Source organism: Hypanus sabinus, unplaced genomic scaffold (genome assembly GCF_030144855.1).
Source record: "Hypanus sabinus isolate sHypSab1 unplaced genomic scaffold, sHypSab1.hap1 scaffold_180, whole genome shotgun sequence".
Classification (NCBI taxonomy): domain Eukaryota; kingdom Metazoa; phylum Chordata; class Chondrichthyes; order Myliobatiformes; family Dasyatidae; genus Hypanus; species Hypanus sabinus.
The window spans coordinates 731,897-753,528 of record NW_026779887.1 but is presented as its reverse complement, the minus strand read 5'-3'; the positions used below and the strand labels follow the sequence as shown (position 1 = coordinate 753,528).

General features: G+C 43.1%; 1 protein-coding gene across 1 annotated transcript in view; it reads left to right on the top strand.

Annotated features, from left to right (window-relative positions):
- The window catches only part of LOC132387384 (NACHT, LRR and PYD domains-containing protein 3-like), a 37,725-nt gene that overhangs the window by 8,380 nt on the left and 7,713 nt on the right, over window positions 1–21,632 (top strand). The window contains exons 2-11 of the mRNA XM_059959759.1: window positions 1,671–1,759; window positions 4,763–4,983; window positions 9,340–9,511; window positions 9,606–9,671; window positions 11,713–13,513; window positions 14,645–14,737; window positions 14,887–15,057; window positions 15,276–15,446; window positions 15,580–15,750; window positions 15,947–16,117. Of these exons, the coding sequence (XP_059815742.1) occupies window positions 1,702–1,759; window positions 4,763–4,983; window positions 9,340–9,511; window positions 9,606–9,671; window positions 11,713–13,513; window positions 14,645–14,737; window positions 14,887–15,057; window positions 15,276–15,446; window positions 15,580–15,750; window positions 15,947–16,117 (3,095 nt within the window). The 5' untranslated portion in view covers window positions 1,671–1,701. The remainder of the gene's footprint in view (window positions 1–1,670; window positions 1,760–4,762; window positions 4,984–9,339; window positions 9,512–9,605; window positions 9,672–11,712; window positions 13,514–14,644; window positions 14,738–14,886; window positions 15,058–15,275; window positions 15,447–15,579; window positions 15,751–15,946; window positions 16,118–21,632) is intronic.

The window sequence follows — 21,632 nt, the reverse complement described above, 5'->3', positions numbered from 1 at the left end:
AAGGACTGTGGTTTTCTGTGTTGTAATTAAATATAATGGGATGTAATCTGAGTGACTAAAATCTTGACTGACACTGACCTCCCAGTACCTTTGGTGTGATCTTTTCACATTCTTCATTTGGGTTTACACATTCTCCATATGTCTTCCCAAAACATGTTGGTTGTTTAATTTTTCACCACAATTGCTACAGTGCCATTAGGTATTGGGACATCATCTGAGTGAGCAAAATCTTGATTGACAGGAAGACAATTGAGGAACAGAACTTTTGAATGCTTATTGAAATGGCAAAGGACCAGGTAACGATCTTGCCAGAATGGACCTGAGTGTTCCAGTGCACACAACACTTGCAAATACTGCAGGCAATGAGGGTTCAATCATAGAGAGCTTTCAATCAGATCACATCTCAAGTGTGGAGTGAATTCTGATATTATTTTCTCAAAAAGACAATACCCTGCAGATCAGAAGATGATGTAATGAAAAAATTGGAGTTTAATTACCGGAAGTCGCGTCAGTGTATTGTGAGAGATTAAATGGGCTGAATGTTTAGAAGCTGGAAGGGGCCTCATTAAAATGTTTATACATTTTGAAGTCCCGCACTGGAGCACATCTGCTGAATGCTTCGCTGGGCAGTCCAGTTGCAAGTCAGACACTGAACAGCCTGTGAGCGTTTTGGCAACAAAATGAGGAGAAATTTCTTCACTCAGATGATAGAGATACTGTGGAGCTATCTTCCGTGGCAGGTACGCAAAGGCTCAGGCATAGATCTCATTTAAAACAATGACATTTTTTGGGGGAAGTAAAATATCCCAGTTTGTAGCAAGGGTGAGGAAACATAGAGGAAGCCTGACCCAAAAGAAGGGCAGCAGAGACGATTAGCGGTGAATTATAACTTTAATACTAGAGTGTAGAGCCACACAGCCACAAAACAAGAGGGAACAGAAACTGAACAGAGCAGGCTGCAGGATAAACTTTAGGGAAGGAGAGTGAAAACTCAGGCAGCCAGTTGAGATCGGCTGGATAGATGAGTTGTTAACAATTGTGGGGTTACATAGGCAGAATAACACTATCATCCGGGTTGAGACAGGGACGTGCCTGCACGTCTCCAGAGGAAAGTGTAGACCTGATGGGAAGAAATGGGAAAACAAGTTGTGGAGGGAAATTCCATACAAGCTTTCTGAAGGTTGTGTGGGTGAATGATGCGGATTAACTTACCACTGCCTCAGTGTTTTTACATTTATACTCCAATGCATGACGAGGTGGGGGGAGCGGGGAGGCAATCGCTGAAATAGGTTACATTTTAAAAACAACAAGTATGAAAGGTGATGTATTTGAATTGTTTACATACTATAGGAGCCGTTGAGATCAGGAGCTGGGCCTATGATTCTTTCTGCATGATGTAAGGAGAATATTCCTCTGGAGACTTGCATGGGCTCTGGGATGGGAGGGGTGTGGGTGAGGTCAGATAATCTGTGATCAGCTAGATTGTGATCCAGAAAGGATGGATCCCAGGAGATTGGACAGTGTGTAGCCCACTAGGGCTGTGCTCCAGGGGATTTGAAAGTGTTTGAATGGGCAAAGAGTAGATGAAATGAGCGTAGGAGTTTTCAGGACAATGCTTTTCTTCTCATAATAATTTCCTTATCATCCTCTTAATGTTCCATCCATTACAGAGCACCCGGAATTGGAACGCTGATCTCCATCATGGATGATGTTGCAAAGATGAGAGAGGATCTTGAGATATCAACAAGGACGGAGAAGGGTGTGTTACTAATGTTTTGCAAATATTATTGTGCCTCCTGACAACTGAGCAGCATCTGGCTTGCAAAAACGCATTTTTACAGTGAAGATAAATAACCTGAACTGAGGGAAGGGTAGAGCACAATTACAGCTACAGGGGGAACAGGAACATTTGAGTAGTTGTCATTAGCTGGTCTGTCTAATTTTTGAAAAGATATGAGGAGAAGGCAGGAGATTGGAGCTGAGGGAAAATAGATCAGCCATAATGAAATGCCAGAGCAGAGCTGATGGGCCAAATGCTCCAATATCTTATTGTTTTATTAAAACAGGAGACCACTCAGAATGAAATGGCTGTGAATGGCAGGTTAGACACGTTAGTTGGAGCATGAGAGCAATGAGATTAGCTGGAAGAATCGGCCAGTTAGTCTGACGTTAGAGTTTGGGACGATGTTGGAGTTGATTGTTAAGCTTGAGGTCTCAGGGTACTAGGAGGCATATGATAAAATAGGCTGTAGTCAGCCTGGTTTCCTTAAGGGAAAATCGTGACTGGTGGAATTCTTTGAAGTAATAAAAAGCAGGATGGAGAAAGTAGTTGATGTTGTGTTGGATTTTCAGAAGGCCTTTGACAAGGTGCCACAAAAGAGGTTGCTTATAAGCTACGAGCCCATGTTATTGCAGTTAAAGATTCTGGCATGTATAACGCAGTGGCTGATTGTCAGGTGGCAAAATGTTGGATTACAGGGTGGTTTTTCTCGTCTGCTGCCGATGACTAGTGGTGTAACACAGGGTTATGTGTTGGGACTGTTTTTTTGTGTTATATGTCATTGGTTTTGATGATGTGCACTTGCAACACTGTGTGTAAGACAGAGTGGTCAGCAGCACTGGGGCTCCACAGTGGACTGTCCTGTCTCCCTTTCTCTTCACCATCTACACCTCGGACTTCAACTACTGCACAGAGTCTTGCCATCTTCTGAAGTTTTCTGATGACTCTGCAGACATTATGAAGATAGGTGGAGGGGTATGCAGTTTTCAGATAGTAGAGAAGCTTCACAACGACAGTCAGATTTGCAGAATGGGCAAAGAAATCACGATGGAATATAGTGTCAGGAAAAGATACAGGGAAAACCCAGGAGTTTGGAACTGAGAGAAATAAACTGGATGAGCCATGAAGAAAATGCAGAGGACTCGATGGACATCATTACGCATGATGTAATTTTGCTCCTGTATCTTACGGTCCTATGTCTGCTCCGGGGAGAAATGAAAAGACCAGCAGTTGAAACCAATTCTAAAAATGGAAGCTGGTGGGAAAGTAAGTGTTAGTGTTTAGTGTGAAAAACAACTGAGGTGGAATGTCCTGCTCCTCTGCTCAGTCTATGGACAGAATTATCTATTTTTAAAACAGATATTTAGTTATTCTGATAGATGTGAGTTTCTGAGGAATAGTTATTAATGGTGGTATTGGTAATTGAGCATTGTAAGTACTAAATCTAATTTATCAGATGTCAGTGGCGCAAGTAAGGCAGTTATTGTCTGTGTAATTGTAACGTTGATAACTTCTGATCAGATGGTCAGATGTGATCCCGTATCCAAAGGAGGAAGCCCAGTATCCATAGGGACGGGCTTGGAAGGATGAGAAAATGACAGACAGACAGACGTACTTTATTGATCCTGAGGGAAATTTGGTTTTGTTACAATCGCACCAATCAAGAACAGTGTAAAAATATTGCAATTTAAAACCATAAATAATTAAATAATAAGTAAATTATGCCAAGTGGTAATAAGTCCAGGACCAGCCTATTGGCTCAGGGTGTCTGACACTCAGAGGGAGGAGTTGTAAAGTTTGATGGCCACAGGCAGGAATGATTTCCTTTGACGATCAGTGTTGCATCTCGGTGGAATGAGTCTCTTGGCTGAATGTACTCCTGTGCCTAACCAGTGCATTATGGAGTGGATGGGAGACATTGTCCAAGATGGCATGCAACTTGGACAGCATCCTCTTTTCAGACTCCACCGTCAGAGAGTCCAGTTCCACCACCACAACATCACTGGGCTTACGAATAAGTTTGTTGATTCTGTTGATGTCTGCTACACTCAGCCTGCTGCCCCAGCACACAACAGCAAACATGATAGCACTGGCCACCACAGACTCGCAGAACATCCTCAGCATCATCCAGCAGATGTTAAAGGGCCTCAGTCTCCTCAGGAAGTGGAGACGGTTCTGATCCTTCTTGTAGACAGTCTCAGTGTTCTTTGACCAGTCCAGCTTATTGCCAATTCATATCCCCAGGTATTTGTAATCCTCCACCATGTCCACACTGACCCCTTGGATGGAAACAGGGGTCACCGGTACGTTAGCCTTCCTCAGATCCACCACCAGCTCCTTAGTCTTTTTCACATTAAGCTGCAGATGATTCTGCTCACACCATGTGACGAAGTTTCCCACCGTAGCCCTGTACTCAGCCTCATCTCCCTTGCTGATGCATCAAACTATGGCAGAGTCATCAGAAAACTTCTGAAGATGGCAAGACTCTGTGCAGTAGTTGAAGTCCGAGGTGTAGATGGTGAAGAGAAAGGGAGACAGGACAGTCCACTGTGGAGCCCCAGTGCTGCTGATTGCTCTGTCTGACACACAGTGTTGCAAGCATACGTACTGTGGTCTGCCAGTCAGGTAATCCATAATCGATGACACCAGGGAAGTATCCACCTGCATCACTGTCAGCTTCTCACCCAGCACAGCAGAGATGGGGAGGCTGGGCCGGTGATATCGGAGAGTTGGCATGTGAGAACGAGCAATATTGTGTCAGCTCTGAGTCTGGGGTGCAGTGGCATCAATGGAGGGAGAAGTAGAATAATTTATTTGGTCTTTGCTGCATCTTTGGATTCAGAACTAGACTGTGAGCTGAGATTTTGGTGAGCAGTCTCCGGAGTGGCCAATGTTAACGAATGCCAACTGGGCCGGCTATGTGGTGCTCATGTCGAGGGAACAGTCATGGCTCTTGTTTTAATTCACCCTTCGTATTCACAGGTCCTATGACTACAATCTCTAAGCACACCTCACAGTGGAATGAGGAACAACTGTTTCAGCTGTCAAAATTCTACCGGGAAAGACTGAAACAGGCAATTGAAGAACGTGTGGAAGAACTCACTGAAATGCTGAGACTGGAAGGACACATCAGTGATCAAGAGCAGGAGGTGAGCGGGAAAAATGTGGTGATGTCTGCTGGTTCTAACATCACGGAACTGAAGGTATCCAATGGGAAAAAAAACAAATTGTCTCTTCTCCCAGGTCTGCAGCTGTTTGATGTCATATTAACACTGATCTCTGAACATTGTTTTGACAGATCTGGCATCAGCACTGGAAACTTTGAGCTGGGCTGCTGGGAACTGGCTTCTGGCTGATCTTTCATTATCATGTTATAGTCAGGGTTTTATAGCTTTGTTAAATATGCAGAAAAGGGAATCTCAGGTAGTATGTGATGAGATATATGTGCTCTGATTATAAACTTTCCTTTGAACTGTAGAGTTAGGGAAACCCATTCTTTCCAAACATAACATGCTTATCACAGTGGCAAGTGAGCAGTGGGAATGTATCATGCCTGGTGAACAGCTGAGTTAAAAATTAGATCCAATCGTTCTACAAAGCTGCTGTTTAAGTTCAGTCAGTCAACTCAACCTCAATAAAAGATAGACCTTGCAGATGGTGACTCAAGACAGGTTGAATCACGGCCGTCTTTTCCCAGTTAACTAAAATTGACGATCATCCCAGCCCTGACCATCGCCGTATCAGTTCCTCCTGTAGTGTGAGAGGCACGAGCTTCTCCAGATGCTTAATCAGTGATCGTTCTGCCATCAGGGGCTCCAGGTGGGGTGTCTGGGTGGGGGTGATGATGGCTGTCTATTAAACAAAGTTCTGTTTATGACTCGTCTGCACATGTGGCAAGATATAAACAGCCCTCAGCCCGGGCTGTGCGCAAATGCATTGTTAGCGGTGACAATTTGCAATAAACAAGGGTGTGTTCACATTCCCTTGACATGCCATGACCTCAGCTCACCATTAGCACCCTGGAAGACAGAATTTGCAGTTAATAGCACCAGTTTACCTTGTTCACTGTATGAACCCATTCCACCTGAATCCATCTGAAAATTTCAGTGGAATGATCCAACCTCCCCACAACAAAAACCACATCAACCGTAATACCGTAAGCAAAGGATTTAGTTACATCTTTAAAAATACTCAATTAGTATAGTCATACAAAGATAAAGAAGGGAGGAAGAGAAAAGAGAGGAGATTACAGGCCAGTTAGACTTACCTCAGTAGTTGGGAAAGTGTTGGAGTCCATTATTAAGGATGAGGTTTCGAGGGACTTGGAGACAAATGATTAAAAACAAAGTCATATGGTTTCTGTAAAGGACAATTTTGCCTGAAAATTCTTTCAGGATTCTTCAAGGAAGTGTGAAGCACAGTGGACAAAAGGGAGGCAGTAGATGTCACTGGCTTAGAGTTTCAGAAGGCATTTGATAAGGTGTTACAAGAAATATACTGGCATGGATAGAGGAATGGCTAACAGCCAGGAGGCAGCAAGTGGAAATGAAAGGGACATTTTCGAGTTGGCTGACAGTGACTAGTGGTGTTCATCGGGGGTCAGTATTGGGACTGCTGCTTTTCACATTGTTTGTCAGTGATTTAGTGGAATTGATGGCTTGTGGCAAAGTTTATGGATGATCTGAAGATACGTGAAGGGGCAGGTAGTGCTGAGGAAGCAATGCATTTACAACAAGACTTAGACAAATTGGAAGAATGGGCAACAAATGGCAGATGGAATACAGTGTTGGAAAATGTATGATCATCTATTTTGGTAAAAGTAACAACAGTTATTATTATCTAAAACGGGAGAAGATTCAAACATGAGAATTACAAAGGGACTTAGGGGCCCTCGTGCAAGACTCCCAGAAGGTTAATTTACAGGTTGAGGCTGTGGTAAAGAAGGCAAATACAATGTTTGCATTTATCTGAAGGGGATTAGAATATAGTAAACAAGGAGAAAATGCTGAATCCTTATAAGACACCAATCAGGCGGCACGGAGTATTGTCAACTGTTTTGAGCCCCTTATCACAGAAGGGATGTATTGCCATTGGAGAGAGGCCAGAGCAGGTTCACGAGGATGATTCCAGGGATAAAAAGGTTAAAGTATCAGGAGAATTTGGCAGCACTGGTCTTGTACTCACTGGAATTTAGAAGAATGCATCGGGATCTCATTGGAACCTACAGAACTTCGGAAGTACTGGATAAAGTGGATGTGGAGAGAATGTTTTCTGTGGTGCAGAATCCAGAACGAGATTTGAGGTGTGACCTGTGAAAACAGAAGTAAGGAGGAATGTTTTTACCCAAAGAGTGCTGCATCTGTGGATTGCTCTGCCAGTGTCTGCGCTGGAGGCCGTCCATGGGTATATTGAAATTGGAAGTTGATAGATTCCTGATTGGTTGGGGCATCGGAGGATCTGGTGGGAAGGCAGGTGTATGGGATTGAGTGGGATCTGGGGTCAGCCATGATGGAATGGTCTAATTCAGCTCCTATGTATTATGGTCTTATGGACAAGTGTAAGCACAACGGGCCCACAGATGCTGGAAATCCAGAGCAACACAAACAGAATACTGAAGGAAGTCTGGAAGAGAATGCACATTTGTGGCTTTGGGCCGAGATATCATCAGGATGGGAAACAGACGGACATACTTTAGTGATCCCGAGGGAAATTGAGGAAAAGGAAGTGTGAAGAAGCCATCAAAAGAAGATTGTGCTGGGGTGAAGTCGTAAACTGTGGTGGATGATAGCTGAAACAAGTTTGTGGGGAGGTTGGTGGGGAGGTGATAGGTGGTAAAGACAAATGGCAGAAGATGGAAGCTGATAGGAGAGGGGCCGTGTGAGAAAGGGAAGGACGAGGAGCAGCAGATGGAAGTGATGGACAGTCGAGGAGAAGAGAACAAGTGATTGAGGATCCATAATCAGGACTAATTAAAAAGGAGAAAGGGGGAGGAGAAGAAATTACTGGAGGTTAGAGAAGTGAATTTTCTGCCATCAGGGTAGAGGCTACACAGACAAGATATGAGGTGTTGCTCCCAAAACCTGAGCGTGGCCTCATGGTGGCAGTAGAGGAGGGCTTGGTCCCAGTTTCTCATGCTGGCTTCTCATCCCTTCCTTTCCAGTCCTGATGAAGGATCTCGGCCCCAAATGTCATTTGTTAATTTCCCTCCAGAGATCCTGCAGTACCTGCTGAGGTCATCCAGCATTTTGCCATGTTGCTCATGAACCAGTTCATGTTGGCTCTACTTGATCACGAACTGTCTTTCCAAATGAAGATTAATCCTGCTTCTCTCATCAGTTTCTAATAATCACCAAGCCAGTGAGATTAGTCAAGAGGCATATAATCACATGTTTTATCTCTGCTCTCCTAGAATAACGTGAAAAAAGGGGTTTTCTGTTTTTCAGTTACATAATGGCTGGCTAATGAAAGTTTCATTCACCAGATATCAGAATCAAATTTCAGGTTTCATATCGGTTTGCACATGTCGTGAAATTTGTTAAATTTACAACAGCAGTACAATGCAATGTTTCTAAACAGTTATTGAACACATACCTCACTGCAATTTTCATATTTTGCACTACCCATTTCAACTTAGTAGTGCAAAGAAAAGAAAAATTGCAGTGAGGTAGTTTACAGGTTCAATATCCATTTAGAAATGAGATGACAGAGGAAAAGAAGCTGTTCCTGAAGTGCTGAATCTGTGCCTTCTGACTTCTGTACCTCCTTCCTGATGGTAGAAATGAGAACAGGTCATACTTTCTGAGTATGGAGTTTAGTAATGATGGATGCTGACTTCTTGAGGCACTGTTGCTTAAAGATGTCTTGGATACTACAGAGGCTAGTGCCCATGATGGAGGTGACTAATTTTACAAGTTTCTGCAACTTACTTCGATCATATGCAATAGCCCACTCACCTCCCCCAGCCCCACATCCGTTGTCTCATTCGAGAGACTGCTGCCGCCAATCAGAATGTTTCATGCTACTTTGTGAAAGTTTTTGAGTATCTTGGAAGATAATGGAGATAATGAAGATAATGGCTGATTAATATCCTTCCTCATGTCAAATAGCAGCCCAGTTTAATTCACATCACTGAGGTACGTCTAATCTGTCCAATTTCGCCTTGTTTGAAGAACCTTTTGAGGCATCCTCCCTCGGTTTTGCAGTGAAGGCCTCGCAGATTAATAATGCATTGCTTCCATCTTGCATTCCCCACAATTATCAAGCTTGAAGCTTCTTTATTGATAAATCTGTATAAAGTTGGATATTGAATGACACAGGAACTGATCACATTAAATCTGCATAGATCATTCCCCACTCTGCTACAACTAGTGAATTCAGAGTTTTATTAATTTTCATTTCCTGTTTTACTGCTGACCACTTGATCCAAGGATCGCAGAACGAGAGACGAGCCCGTCTAGTGACTGTACCTTGGCTGCCGAGACATCCCATAACTGGGCAGTGACCTTCCTCGTGTGCTTCGTCAGTACGCTCCTCAATATATTTGTTTTTGTTAATTATAGAAAGTTTCTAAACTTGTGGGGAAGCGAACCCGGCCGGAGGCTTCGAAGGTATTCTTCAGCCTGGTGATGGGGAAAGGCTCCCGAGCCCGGAGGGTGATGTGGGAAGCATTTGTGAAAATGCGAAATGAATTACCGAAGTTGGACAGAATATTGAAGGAAATCCAGGAGCTCGGTACAGTAAAACAACACATTGAACTCAAAATTGACAATAAAAAACATTGTAGCTGGAGCAATATAATTCAATTTTAATTTATTGATTTAAACAGGGGCTGACATACCGGAATACATGAACATCAGTCAAGGGTTAACCGAACTCCCACGTCAGTTAAAAGGTAAGAGATTTCACTTTCTGACACCGCTCACTTGCCAGAATCAATGTGAGCCTCAGATGCTTGTTCCGAGGGTTGAACCGTCTGGGAGACAGAGAGAAAATAAATTGTTTGATTCAGAAGGAATGATTGCGGAATTCAACACCAGTCACTCAGCTGTTTGCAGTTTAAATTTTTAATTATCGATTCTCTGCCAAATATTGAAAATGTTACGATGAATTATGTTGACCGATCCATCTGTTTAGCGCTGACGGGCCCTGAACACCTTGCACATTCTGTGACAACCATAGACCAGTGTTCAGATCCTGATGAGCCGCTGAGCCTCATTAACTCCTACAATGGTTCTGATGTACTGCGAAACTCCCACACACGTTACACACGTGACACCATCGTGATTGAGCTCAGGAGCAATGAGATGCCGTAATATTGGGGCTGTTTAAAACTCTGGTAGGGCCACACATAGAAGGTTGTGTTCAATTCTGGTTGACTCCTTATTGGGTAGATGCAGAAACTTTAAAGAAAATTCAAAGGAGATTTGCCAGGATACTGCCCATATTAGATTACATATCCTGGAGCTATCTAGGACTTCCCTCCTTTGTGTGAAGGAGGATGAGAGGCAACTTCATACAGGTGATAAAAGGCAGAGTTAGAACCTACAGCCATCACCCTTTCTCCCCAGGTGGCAATGGCTAATACCAGAGAACATACATTTATTGTGATTGGAGGAATGTGTAACGAGGAATATGTTTTGCCGAAGCAGATTTCCGGATTCGGCAAGAATGTAGGTGTAGCATTCTTCACCAGTGACAGCACGTAGGTTGAACTTCTCTGTGAGCAGGTATTCAAAGGTCATCCTCCTGCAAGGCAACAATTCATATGGACATAATTACGATCAATATTCAGATCAGGGCTCAATCTGTGTGCTTGAGCATGGTGGCATCTTGTTAGCTAGTGTCTCCATAACAAAGGCCAGGACAGGGTGGCTGTATCACACCGGGGAAAAGGTCTTGCGATGCAGAGTAGAGGCCTTCTACCACTGCTTGCCAGCTGGCCATCTGGTTCAACAGGTTGCTGCCTAGATTACTTGGAATGAACTCTAGGGAGAGTTCAGATAAACGTGGCTCGTTTTCTCTGGATTGGTGTGGTCAGAGGGCGGAACTGATAGAGGTTTATAAGACACTGATAGCTAGAGTTGACAGCTAGTATCTTGTTCCACAGGTTTGAGATGATTAGTGCCGGGAGGCATGTGTTTAAGGTGAGAGGGGGATGCTCTGAAGGAGATGTGTCGGGACACAGAGTGATCGGAACCTGGAGTGTCTAGCCAGGGTTGGTGATGGAGAAGTGGTGGACAGGAACACTTAACGGACTGTTAGACACGTAAAAAATGAAAGGAGGGGAGGATATGGATGGAACAGGCAGAAGGGACAGAGTTTAATTTAGCATTGTGGCTGCCCATTCTTTATAAACCTCATTTTCCTCTGCAATTGAAGATATTCAGATTTTCTAAGGGCTTCATTAGGACAGTGATCTGAAAGGCTAATACTGCTGTCTTCTACACATGTGGTGACTGTTTTGATAAGTTCTTCCAGTAAATATTTTAACTTGACAAAACGTCGCCTGTCAATATGAAGATATTATAGATTCCGGCATTGCTCACGTGTCCAGGCACCATCTACAGAGGGAAGTGAACAGTCGACATTTCAGACTGAGACCCTTAATCATGTGGATTTTCAAACATTATCCTAAAAATAAAGTACTTGGAGATTAAAGGATCTTGAGTTGGTCAATGCAGGCAGTTGCAGTGGAGTAGTAGAGGCATGTTCACCTTCACAGCAGACTGTGCTGTGAAGATTCAATTTTTAAAAATAGTTTTGCATATTGGCTACAGGCCAAACAGCTGTGTGTTGGTGGAACTTCACTTTGAGCAGTAACAAACATGACAATTTTGAGTTAACTGTTGACTTTCTAGTGATTTGAATTTTGCATGTATCCCTATTAAGTTGAGAATTTAACTGTGTCAGTTTTCTTTCTGTTCACATGGAAGATGTTCATGAGAAACATAAGAAAACACTGCAGGAAGAAACTGAAGAGCTCAGAGTGAACACGATTTTGTTGAGGGAGAAGGTGAAGGTTTCCAAGCTTGTTGATCGATACGCTGAGCTGACGGTCATTTCTTCTGTTCGAGAACGGAGGTTTGTGGAACACGAGCTGCTGGCAAGAGGCCGAGACCATGAGGAGTGGAGAGAGAAACACCTTCGGGGAGAGTTGGAAAAAATCCGTTCCGATCAGTTGCTTCAAAGCAGCTTTTCCCATAGTGTGACTTACTGGCAGCAAATAAAGAGATTCTTCGGATTTGACTCCATGACTCCGACATCAGTGAACAGAGTAAAACCTGGGAATTCAGCAGCAGTGGCCGGTGTCCCGGGGATCGGAAAAACAACAATGATTCAGAAGATTGTTTATGACTGGGCCAACGGGAATATATACCAACACTTCCATTTTGTGTTCAGTTTCAAATTCAGGGATTTAAACACCATTCACTGTAAAATAAGCCTGAGGGAACTGATTCTGAAACAGTATCCTTACTTTGAGAATGTTCTGGGAGAAGTATGGAAGAACCCAGAGGGATTGCTGTTTATATTTGATGGTTTGGATGAACTAAAGGATGCAATTGATTTTACTGAGAGTCAAAGAGACGCAGACTCTCAACGACGCGGTGCAGACCCAGAATTCCGGTGCCATGTGTCGGACATCGTGTACAATTTAATCCAGCACAAGCTGCTCCCAGGGTGTTCAGTGCTGGTGACCACCCGCCCCACTGCATTACATTTATTAGAAAAGGCAGAGATTAGTGTCTGGGCGGAAATCCTGGGATTTGTTGGTGAGGAACGGAAAGAATATTTCATCAGACATTTTGATGATCAGGCGGTGGCAGAAGCCGTTTTCAAACACGTGAAGGAGAACGAGATCCTGTACACAATGAGCTACAACCCCTCCTACTGCTGGATCCTCGCTCTGGCACTAGGCCCCTTCTTCACGCAAAGAGACAGGGACCCTCAGCAAGTTCCCAAGACAATCACCCAACTGTACTCCTACTATATTTACAATATCCTGAAAAACCATGGTCGTGAGATTGAGAACGTTCATGATGTGTTACTCAGGGTTGGTCAGATGGCCTTCGTGGGAGTGTCTGAGAGGAAGATTGTTTTTACAGATGAAGATTTGAATAAGTACAATCTGCAGCCTTCTCAGTTCCTGTCCGGGTTCCTGATGGAGCTTTTGGAGAGAGAGGATTCTGCCCACAGCGTGGTGTACACATTCCCACACCTCACCGTCCAAGAGTTTCTAGCTGCAGTCGCACAATTCCTGGAACTACATCCCGGGGATATCCTGACATTCCCCACTGAAGCCCACAAAATGACAGATGGGCGGTTTGATGTATTTCTCCGTTTTGTTGCTGGTCTCTCCTCCGGGTCAGCCTGGCGCTGGAAGGAGTTTCTGGGTCCTTTTCCTGCCGATACAGCCCGTCGGGTAATTGACTTTGTGAAGAGGGAGATCAAACGTCTGAGTGGCAACACAAAGAGTGAAGATGGTAAAAGGAGCCTCCTGAACACATTGCACTATCTGTTTGAGTCTCAGAATCGTGTACTGGCTCAGGACTCACTGGGATCTGTGGAAAAACTTTCACTCAGTGGACTGCGACTGACACCGATTGACTGCGCCGTCCTGTCTCATGTCATTGGGTTCTGTGATACAGTAAAGCACCTCGACCTAGATCACTGCTATATTCAGTGTGAAGGACTCCAAAGACTGGCACCCTATCTTCACAGATGCCAAGAGCTGGGGTAATTCTAAATATTTAGATTTTCTAACAGTGAAAATTAAAGATTTAATGTTAAAAATCTTTAGACAAATAGTAAGCCCTGTGTCATTGTTTGATCGGTTTGCCGGTGACTAAATGTCTAAAGTTTGTCATTAGCAAAGACCAGTAACTGATCTCTTCTCCCAGACAACGGCAGTGACTATCACCATGTGCTGCACAGGGAGCAACCACATCTCCATTCACTGCCAAAGATCAGAGCACAGCTTTGTTGTCAGTGGGTGATCTGAGCTTCTTCAGGTGGCCAGATGTTAGCTTAACTTAATAATGACACAGTCCTTTGCACTTCTCAACCACCTGCATCCCTTCACCCATTTCTAACCTTCTGCCTCTCTGGGCCGGGCAGTCCAAGTGCAGGCACAACACCCACAATCTTCATTGTCCAGTCGGTGATACCCTGAAGTTTATAGCAGCCAGCAAATAGTTCCAATATACCGGCTGCAGCAATTATCCTGAGAATAGAGACATAATCGGACCAATTTTCTGGCTACCCTCACACCACACATTAACTGCGAAGTTGTAAAGTGGTATGATCTGTTTGCTGATTATTGCTCTGCTTGAGACAGGGGCTACAGAAGTTCCTCAAGAATATTTGGGTTTGAAATGAAAGGCATTAATAAAGGGCATTGATACTTTGAAAAATTGCATCTCCAGAACTTCTGCCTGTCCAGAAAAATGCCTGGAAGGGTTTCCCAGCTGCTTTTCATTCTTATCGAGATCATACTGGAATATTGCGCATGGCAGATCGAGATTATATTTAATTTTATGGAATGTGGACCTTCCTCTGTGAAATCTGGGATTTCATGCGCATTGTAAACTATGCAGGATCACAAATATGAACTACATTATAACATCAAAATAATTCACAAAGCAAAACTGGACAGAGATAAGTTTAGATAGAGTAACTAAAGACACCTTGAAAACAACTGGGATAAAACATATTGGGATTTATTCTTAGAGCAAGAACAGATTGGCTGAGAACTTCTTCACTACTTTGAAATATTTACTTGAAATGTCAGAATGGCAAAATGGCAGAATGGCATACCAGGTCAGGTCTGATTCAGTTTGAGACTCACAGATCTCTCTCTCCCTTCAGATTGGCAAACAATGAATTGGGTGAGGGTGATTCAGCGGTGAAACTGATCTCTGTAGTTCTGACTGACCAGGGCTGTAAAATACAAAAACTGCGGTAAGTGCCATGCTATGAAAGTCTGATTCTCTGATTATATATTGAACAGAACACAATTAACATAACTACTGGTAAAATCTGGTGATCTATATTGAGTCGTTTCCTCTGAGGTCTCAGTCTCCCTTTTATCTTTTCATTACCGACGCTAGATTGGGCAATAACGGTATCACAGACTCTCAGACAGCAATCCTCACCTCTGCTCTCGTTAAAAACAGCTCACTGATGGACCTCGATATGAAAGACAATAGACTGGGAAATACAGGTGTAAAACAGCTGTTAAGAGTTCTGAATAACTCGGAATGTAAAATACAGAAACTGGGGTAAGTAGTGGAGAATGGTAGATACTGTTTCTAATTGTTGTTGTATGACATTAACTTTATTATCAGGAACACAGATTGAATGGTGTACTGATGTTCTCTCTGTCTCTCCCCAACTCTCCCCATCTCCCACCCCACTCTCTCTCTCGCCCCACCCCGCAATCCTCTGCTCTATTATACTCATTCGTTTCTGCTCTCACTCCGATTCTCCTGGTTACAAGGCTGAAGAACAATAGTTTCACAGCCTCCTGTGCCAAGAATCTTGCCTGCATTCTCAGAGCAAATCAATCTTTGATCAAACTGGAACTGGATAACAATAAGCTGGAGGATTCAGGAGTCAAACTGCTGTCTGAGGCTCTGCGGAACCATAACTGTAAAATACAGGAACTGCGGTAAGTACGAGACTGAGAATTTGTATTCACAACTTGAAGCCTAATGTAGAATGTATCTGTTTACAATTTGACTTCAGATTGAATGATGTTGACAAATATGCATTGGGTTGCACTTGCTCTTTTTGAACTGCAGGCTATGTAGAATCGGTCTCACAGCAACTGGTGCAGACTATCTCGCCTCCGTTCTAGTTACTAGCCCATCACTGACAGATCTTGCCCTGGACTATAATAATTTGGGTGATTCAGGGGTGAAGCTGATACTTGGACCTCTGATCAGCCCAGAGTGTAAAATACAGAAACTACGGTAAGTATCAGTCGAAGGAGAGGTCATCTTTTACATTTACAATGTGTCTGAAATTTAATAACATTCAAGAGAGTGGATCAGTGTTACTATCAATAATATGCAGTCTACAATAAGATATGGAGTGTATTGGAAGTGAAATTAAAACCTTCTTACAGACTGAAATGTATTCATTTCCATCTTTGTCTCTGGCCCTCAGATTATGGGATGTTTCTCTCACAGATTCGTTCTGTGAGGACCTCGCTATCGCTCTCAAAACAAACTGCTCCCTGAAGCTTCTGTCACTGGGTGATAACAATATCGGAGATTCAGGGGTGGCACGTCTGTCTAAGGAGCTGGTGAAGCTCCAATGTCAACTGCAGGAACTAGAGTAAGTAGTAATGTGAAAAGATTTGTTCCTAACTTTTAATGCGCAGTGAATATCATTCTCAATGTGGTAAAAATGGCACATAGACGACTGGACATTATTCGAGACATTGATTATAATGACCCAACTAATGAGAAGTTTGTCTTCAACTTCTTCAAATATTGTTCAGATCCCAGCTGGAGCTCATGCAGTTCTGGTCATCGTGTGAAAGGGAGAAAGTCTGAGCACTGGAGATGGTGCAGGGAAACTTGATGGGATGCTGGTCCGTATTTAGTGTGCCAATCAGAAATGGCAACTATGCCACCACAGACTATGCAAGGCCATCTCAGGCCTCCAGTTGTTCGTGGTGTTCTCCATATTCCAGTATCTACAGGAAAGTGCCCTTGCTGGGGTGATGCCTGGAGTAAAAGCCTCGGGAATCTCAATGAGTTTTCCATGGAACAGAAGAGGTACAGAGTGGCTAATTGGATATTGAAAAGTAATGTCTAGATAAATACTGCAAGACAGTTCTTCCTACATAAAATGGCAGAGGTTCCTGGAAATAGTTATAGATTTTCAAGCTATTACGTACCCCGTAACTGAGTGTCTTACCGGCAAAGTTAGAAGTATCCGTTGGAGTCTGGTACTATTTTCAAAATAGTGTTTATTAGTAAAATATATGAATCAATATCAGCAATGCAAATATACAGATAATACACTTTAGCAATAATTCAACCTAAATGTGTGGATATAATAATAATCAATAATAAACAAGCTCTATCGATGTCTAGGGGATAATGAATTGTCATATGCGAATATAAAGTTCAGTTCAGTTCATACGTGCTGAGGTAGTTCTTGGTCGATGTGTTGAAATTGTTGCAGAGAGAGAGAGAGAGAGAGAGAGAGAGAGAGAGAGAGAGAGAGCGCGTGAGAGAACAAACTATGACAACCAGTCAAACCTTCCTTTACGTTCTTGATCCGTCGATGTGTTGTAGTGGCCATTCAGGTATGAGCCCTCTGTCCTTCAGCTAGACCGTTCTTCTCTGGTGGACTCGTCACCCAGGCAAGGGTGGACACACACACAAGCCCCCACCGGCCTCGCCATAAACACTGTGAGTTATAATTGACCGATCCTTCGTTCATTCTCCGATGCCCCAAACTTTTCTCGTGGGTTCCAACACATAAGCAGTGCTCACTAGTGTGTCTCTTGGTGCGTCTCCTGGTGTGTCTTAGGGGTGTCTCCCCAGGCCTCACTTTTATCCCTACTCATGGGGTCTCAGGTGTCAATCAGTTTTGAATGGCTTAGTCCATCAAACCAGCCCACTCCGGCTGTCCACTTTGGAATTTTAATTAAAAGAATAATACCAAGTAAACAGCCCTCTCCGGAGCCATAAGTCTTACAGGAGTCCTAATATGGTCTCTCTCCCCCCGTGTTATCTCGCCCTTGTCTGAAGCAAATGTTCCAGTCCCAATATGTTTTTGTTCCATCTCTTTCTCTCTCATTAGCAGCCTGGCAACAGTAACGGTTTGTAATTCTCCCAGGGCAGGGGGACATGGGCAACCCTGCACCCTTCTGCCCATTAGAGCTGTTCATCCTTCGTAACACCCCCATCCTTCTAGGAATTTTCACCAAATGGGAAAATAACTAGTACAGCGTTTTGCAGGATTACAGAGTTTAGCAAAAATACAGAAGTGTTCTTAACTATAAAGCAATACAGATATACCTTCAACTTAGCATCTAGATAACCAGTTTGAGATTACATTGTCACTTCCTTTAATATATTGTATCTTAAAAACTTAAATTCCTGTAGCATCACACTCCAATTTAATAACCAAATATTTTATTCCTTTTTGTCAGTAAAAAACTAAAGGGTTGCGATCTTAGCTTAAGTGTATATTACAAAATGTGAAATAATCCATGTGTGATTATTCTGTAGTGCATTATAAAAGTTTATGCAAATACTAATCTATATTTTACTTTTAAACTTAACAGTCAATCTTCCATGATATTTTAATCTTTCACATGCTTTGTCAAAATCCCTCAAAACCAGATCCTGTTATTCAAAGTGGCGTTTTTGTCAACCTTTGCCCCTTTTCCACTTAACTTTCACATGGTTAGCTTGCTCACCAGTGTGGAATAGACCTTCACATATACTGTTCATAGGAGTTATCTTATCACCAATGTTTTCCAAACTTAGCCCATTTTCTGAACTTCCACACAATTCTTTATTTTTGAGCAACTCATTAATTCTATCATCAGGACCCTTCATTCTGTTAGTTTTCAGTTTAACATCTGCAAGTTATTTACCTTTAAATTCCAAAACAATCTATAATTGATTCACAGGCACCTTGTTAACAAGCCATTGTTCCTTCAACCTGGTTGCTGCTTCTAAAACCAATTCAGACTTTAAATTTTCTTTATTCAATTTGGGAAGAACACCTTTCCCTTCTCCTTCAATAATATTCACATCACCACCTTTCATTTCCTCACTAACTTTTAACACAAACAACTGAGAATTCTCATTCTCCACTGGTACCAAGGTTAACACTTTCTTCACTGATCCAAGTCCATCTGACCCAATAGGACTGCAATCCTTTTTAACTAAATTAGATATCTCAGACTATTCCTGAGTTTCAATACTACGTTCAGTACCATGTGACTCCACACCCTTCACACCCTGAACACACTCAAATGGGAATCTGTCTTTTCCAGGCTTTCCATACCAGTCCCTTTTTCAAATTCTGAGTCCCCCTGATCCTCCCAGTTACTCTCTGGGCAACTCCCATCCGGAGTAAACTCAACCCTATGGGTTAAAGAAGCTTCATCTGCTAACCCAGCAGACTCCATCAAGGTAATGGCATCCTTTTCATCTAGGACTGCCCTTATATCGTTATTGAGAACACATTTAAATTCTTCAACTTCAAACTGCTCTGTCAAGCCAGACAGATCATCCATGTCCAACACTGGACCTTCGAACTGCCTTATCTGTTTCTCATCCTTACTCTTTTTCATCTCCCTGTTCTCCGCTTCACCATCCCCTAACTCCTCTTGGTACAGGGTCGGTAAAATCGTCTCAGCCAAATCAACACTGGACTCATTTAAACTGTCCTCTTTCTCAACCGCCTTTCTGGACATGCTGCGAGTGATTACGCATGCGGGATAGATCTTAGAATCCAGCGGCGAATCCTCAGCACTCACAGGCTTGCTCGTCAATTTCACTGCTGCACACACGTCACCACTTGCTAAATCATTACCAAAAAGGACGTCCACACCGTCTGTCGGCAATTCTGACCGCACCCCTACTTCGACTGGTCCAGATACCAGGTCAAAATTTATAATGATCCCATGCAAAGGCACAGCTTCTGTCCCTTTTCCTGTCTCCTTCTTCGGAGCAAAGCACTTAGATGCAATATGACCAACCTTTCCACAATTATAACAGGTCAAGCCAGGAACCTTCCTGCCAGCCTACTTGTCCTCCCCCTTACCTTTTCCACTAACTCCTGGCGTATTCTCGACCTTAGCCGGTGGACTTTCTCTTCCGTCCCTACTGATAACTGCCTTTCTGATAACTCTTATTCGAGGAAAACCTTGACAGGTGGGTTAGGGCACATTCATTCCGAACCTGGCAAATTCCAATATAGACTTATTCGGCTTCTCGTTCAGATACATCCTGATATTATCTGAAACACAACCTTTAAATTCTTCAATCAGAATTAACTCTCTGAAACGATGGAAATCTTCCTCCACCTTTTCTGCAGCACACCAACGATCCAAGAGCACACCCTCTGCATACGTCTGATTCCACAGTTTCTTTAAACCTCTGAACTTTTGTCTATATGCCTCAGGTACCAACTAATAGGCCCGAAGGAGAGCCTGCTTTATTTCCTCAGATCGTCCATGGACAATGCTGCATATGCCCGTTGAGCCTTCCCTTTTAACGCACTTTGTAACAATGCCACCCATTGATCTCTGGGCCACTTCTGATTCACTGCCACCTTTTCAAAATGCAAGAAGTAACTATCAACATCTGTCTCCTCGAACAGAGGTACTAACCTAAACTCTCTACTAAATTAAACTTCTCCTGTTGGTCTGCCCTGCTACCCACATGTTGCCATTTCCCCCTATCGAACTGCCGTTGTTTTTCAGCTTCCTCCATTCTCCTTTCAGCTTCCAGCTGTTTTAACATAAGCTCATGCTCACTCTGCTTCTCCTTCTCAACCAACTCAGCTCTTTCTTTCTCCCTTTTCATCCCCAACTCCTTTAGCAGGATCTCATACTCCCTTTTCTTCTGTTCCACGTCCATCCTTAATTTTTCCAACTCTAACTGAATCACCCCAACAACTGATTTCTTTTCAGGGATAAGTTCCAATTCCCCCGGCGTCAACACATCATCGGGTATATAATACTGGCCTATGGCCCTCTGTATCTCGCACTTTTTCATTGAAGACTTCACCTCTGCGAGATTTAATCCTTTCGCAATATTCATCGTCCACCTTTTTGCACTCCCTAGCGCCTTCAAATTCGGGTTTTCTATTAATTCGTCTACATCCATCTTTGATGCATTCCTGTCTGGCTACCCACGTAACCAGAACAATTAATAGACTCATAGCCCGATTCACTGGCCTCCCAATTTATTATCAAATCCCGGACGAGCCCCCAATTTGTACGTACCCCGTAACTGGGTGTCTTACCAGCAATGTTAGAAGTATCCGTTGGAGTCTGGTACTATTTTCAAAACAGAGCTTATTAGTAAATATACGAATCAATATCAACAATGCAAATATACAGACAATGCACGTTAGCAATAACTAAACCTAAAAGTGTGGATATAAAAATAATCATTAAGAAACAGGCTCTATCGTGTCTAGGGGATAATGAAGCATCATGGGAAAGTAAAAAGTTCAGTTCATACAGGCTGAGGTAGTTATTGGTCGATGTGTTGAAATTGTTAGAGAGAGAGAGAGAGAGATATCAAATAGTGAGAGCCAGTCAAACCTTCCTTTACGTCCTTGATCCGTCGATGTGTTGTTGTGGCCATTCAGGTATGACCCCTCTGAACTTTAGCTATACCGTTCTCCTATGGTGGACTCGACACCCAGGCAAGTGTGGACACACACACAACCCCCCACCGGCCTCGCTATAAACCCTGTGAGTTAAAATTGACCGATCCTTCGTTCAGTCTCCGATGCCCCAAACTTTTCTCGTGGTTTCCAACACATAAGCAGTGCTCACTAGTGTCTCTCTTGGTGCGTCTCCTGGTGTGTCTGAGGGGTGTCCCCCCAGGCCTCACTTTTATCCCTACTCATGGGGTCTCAGGTGTCAATCAGTTTTGAATGGCTTAGTCCATCAAACCAGCCCACTCCAGCTGTCCATTGAAGAATTTTAATGAACAGAATGGTACCAAGTAAACAGCCCTTCCGGAGCCGTGAGTCTTCTTTCTTTCTTTTTCAATCTTTTTATTATTATTATTAATATCAACAAAATAAAATTGATACATAGATAATGGGATTACATACATACACTTTTCAACTGAACATG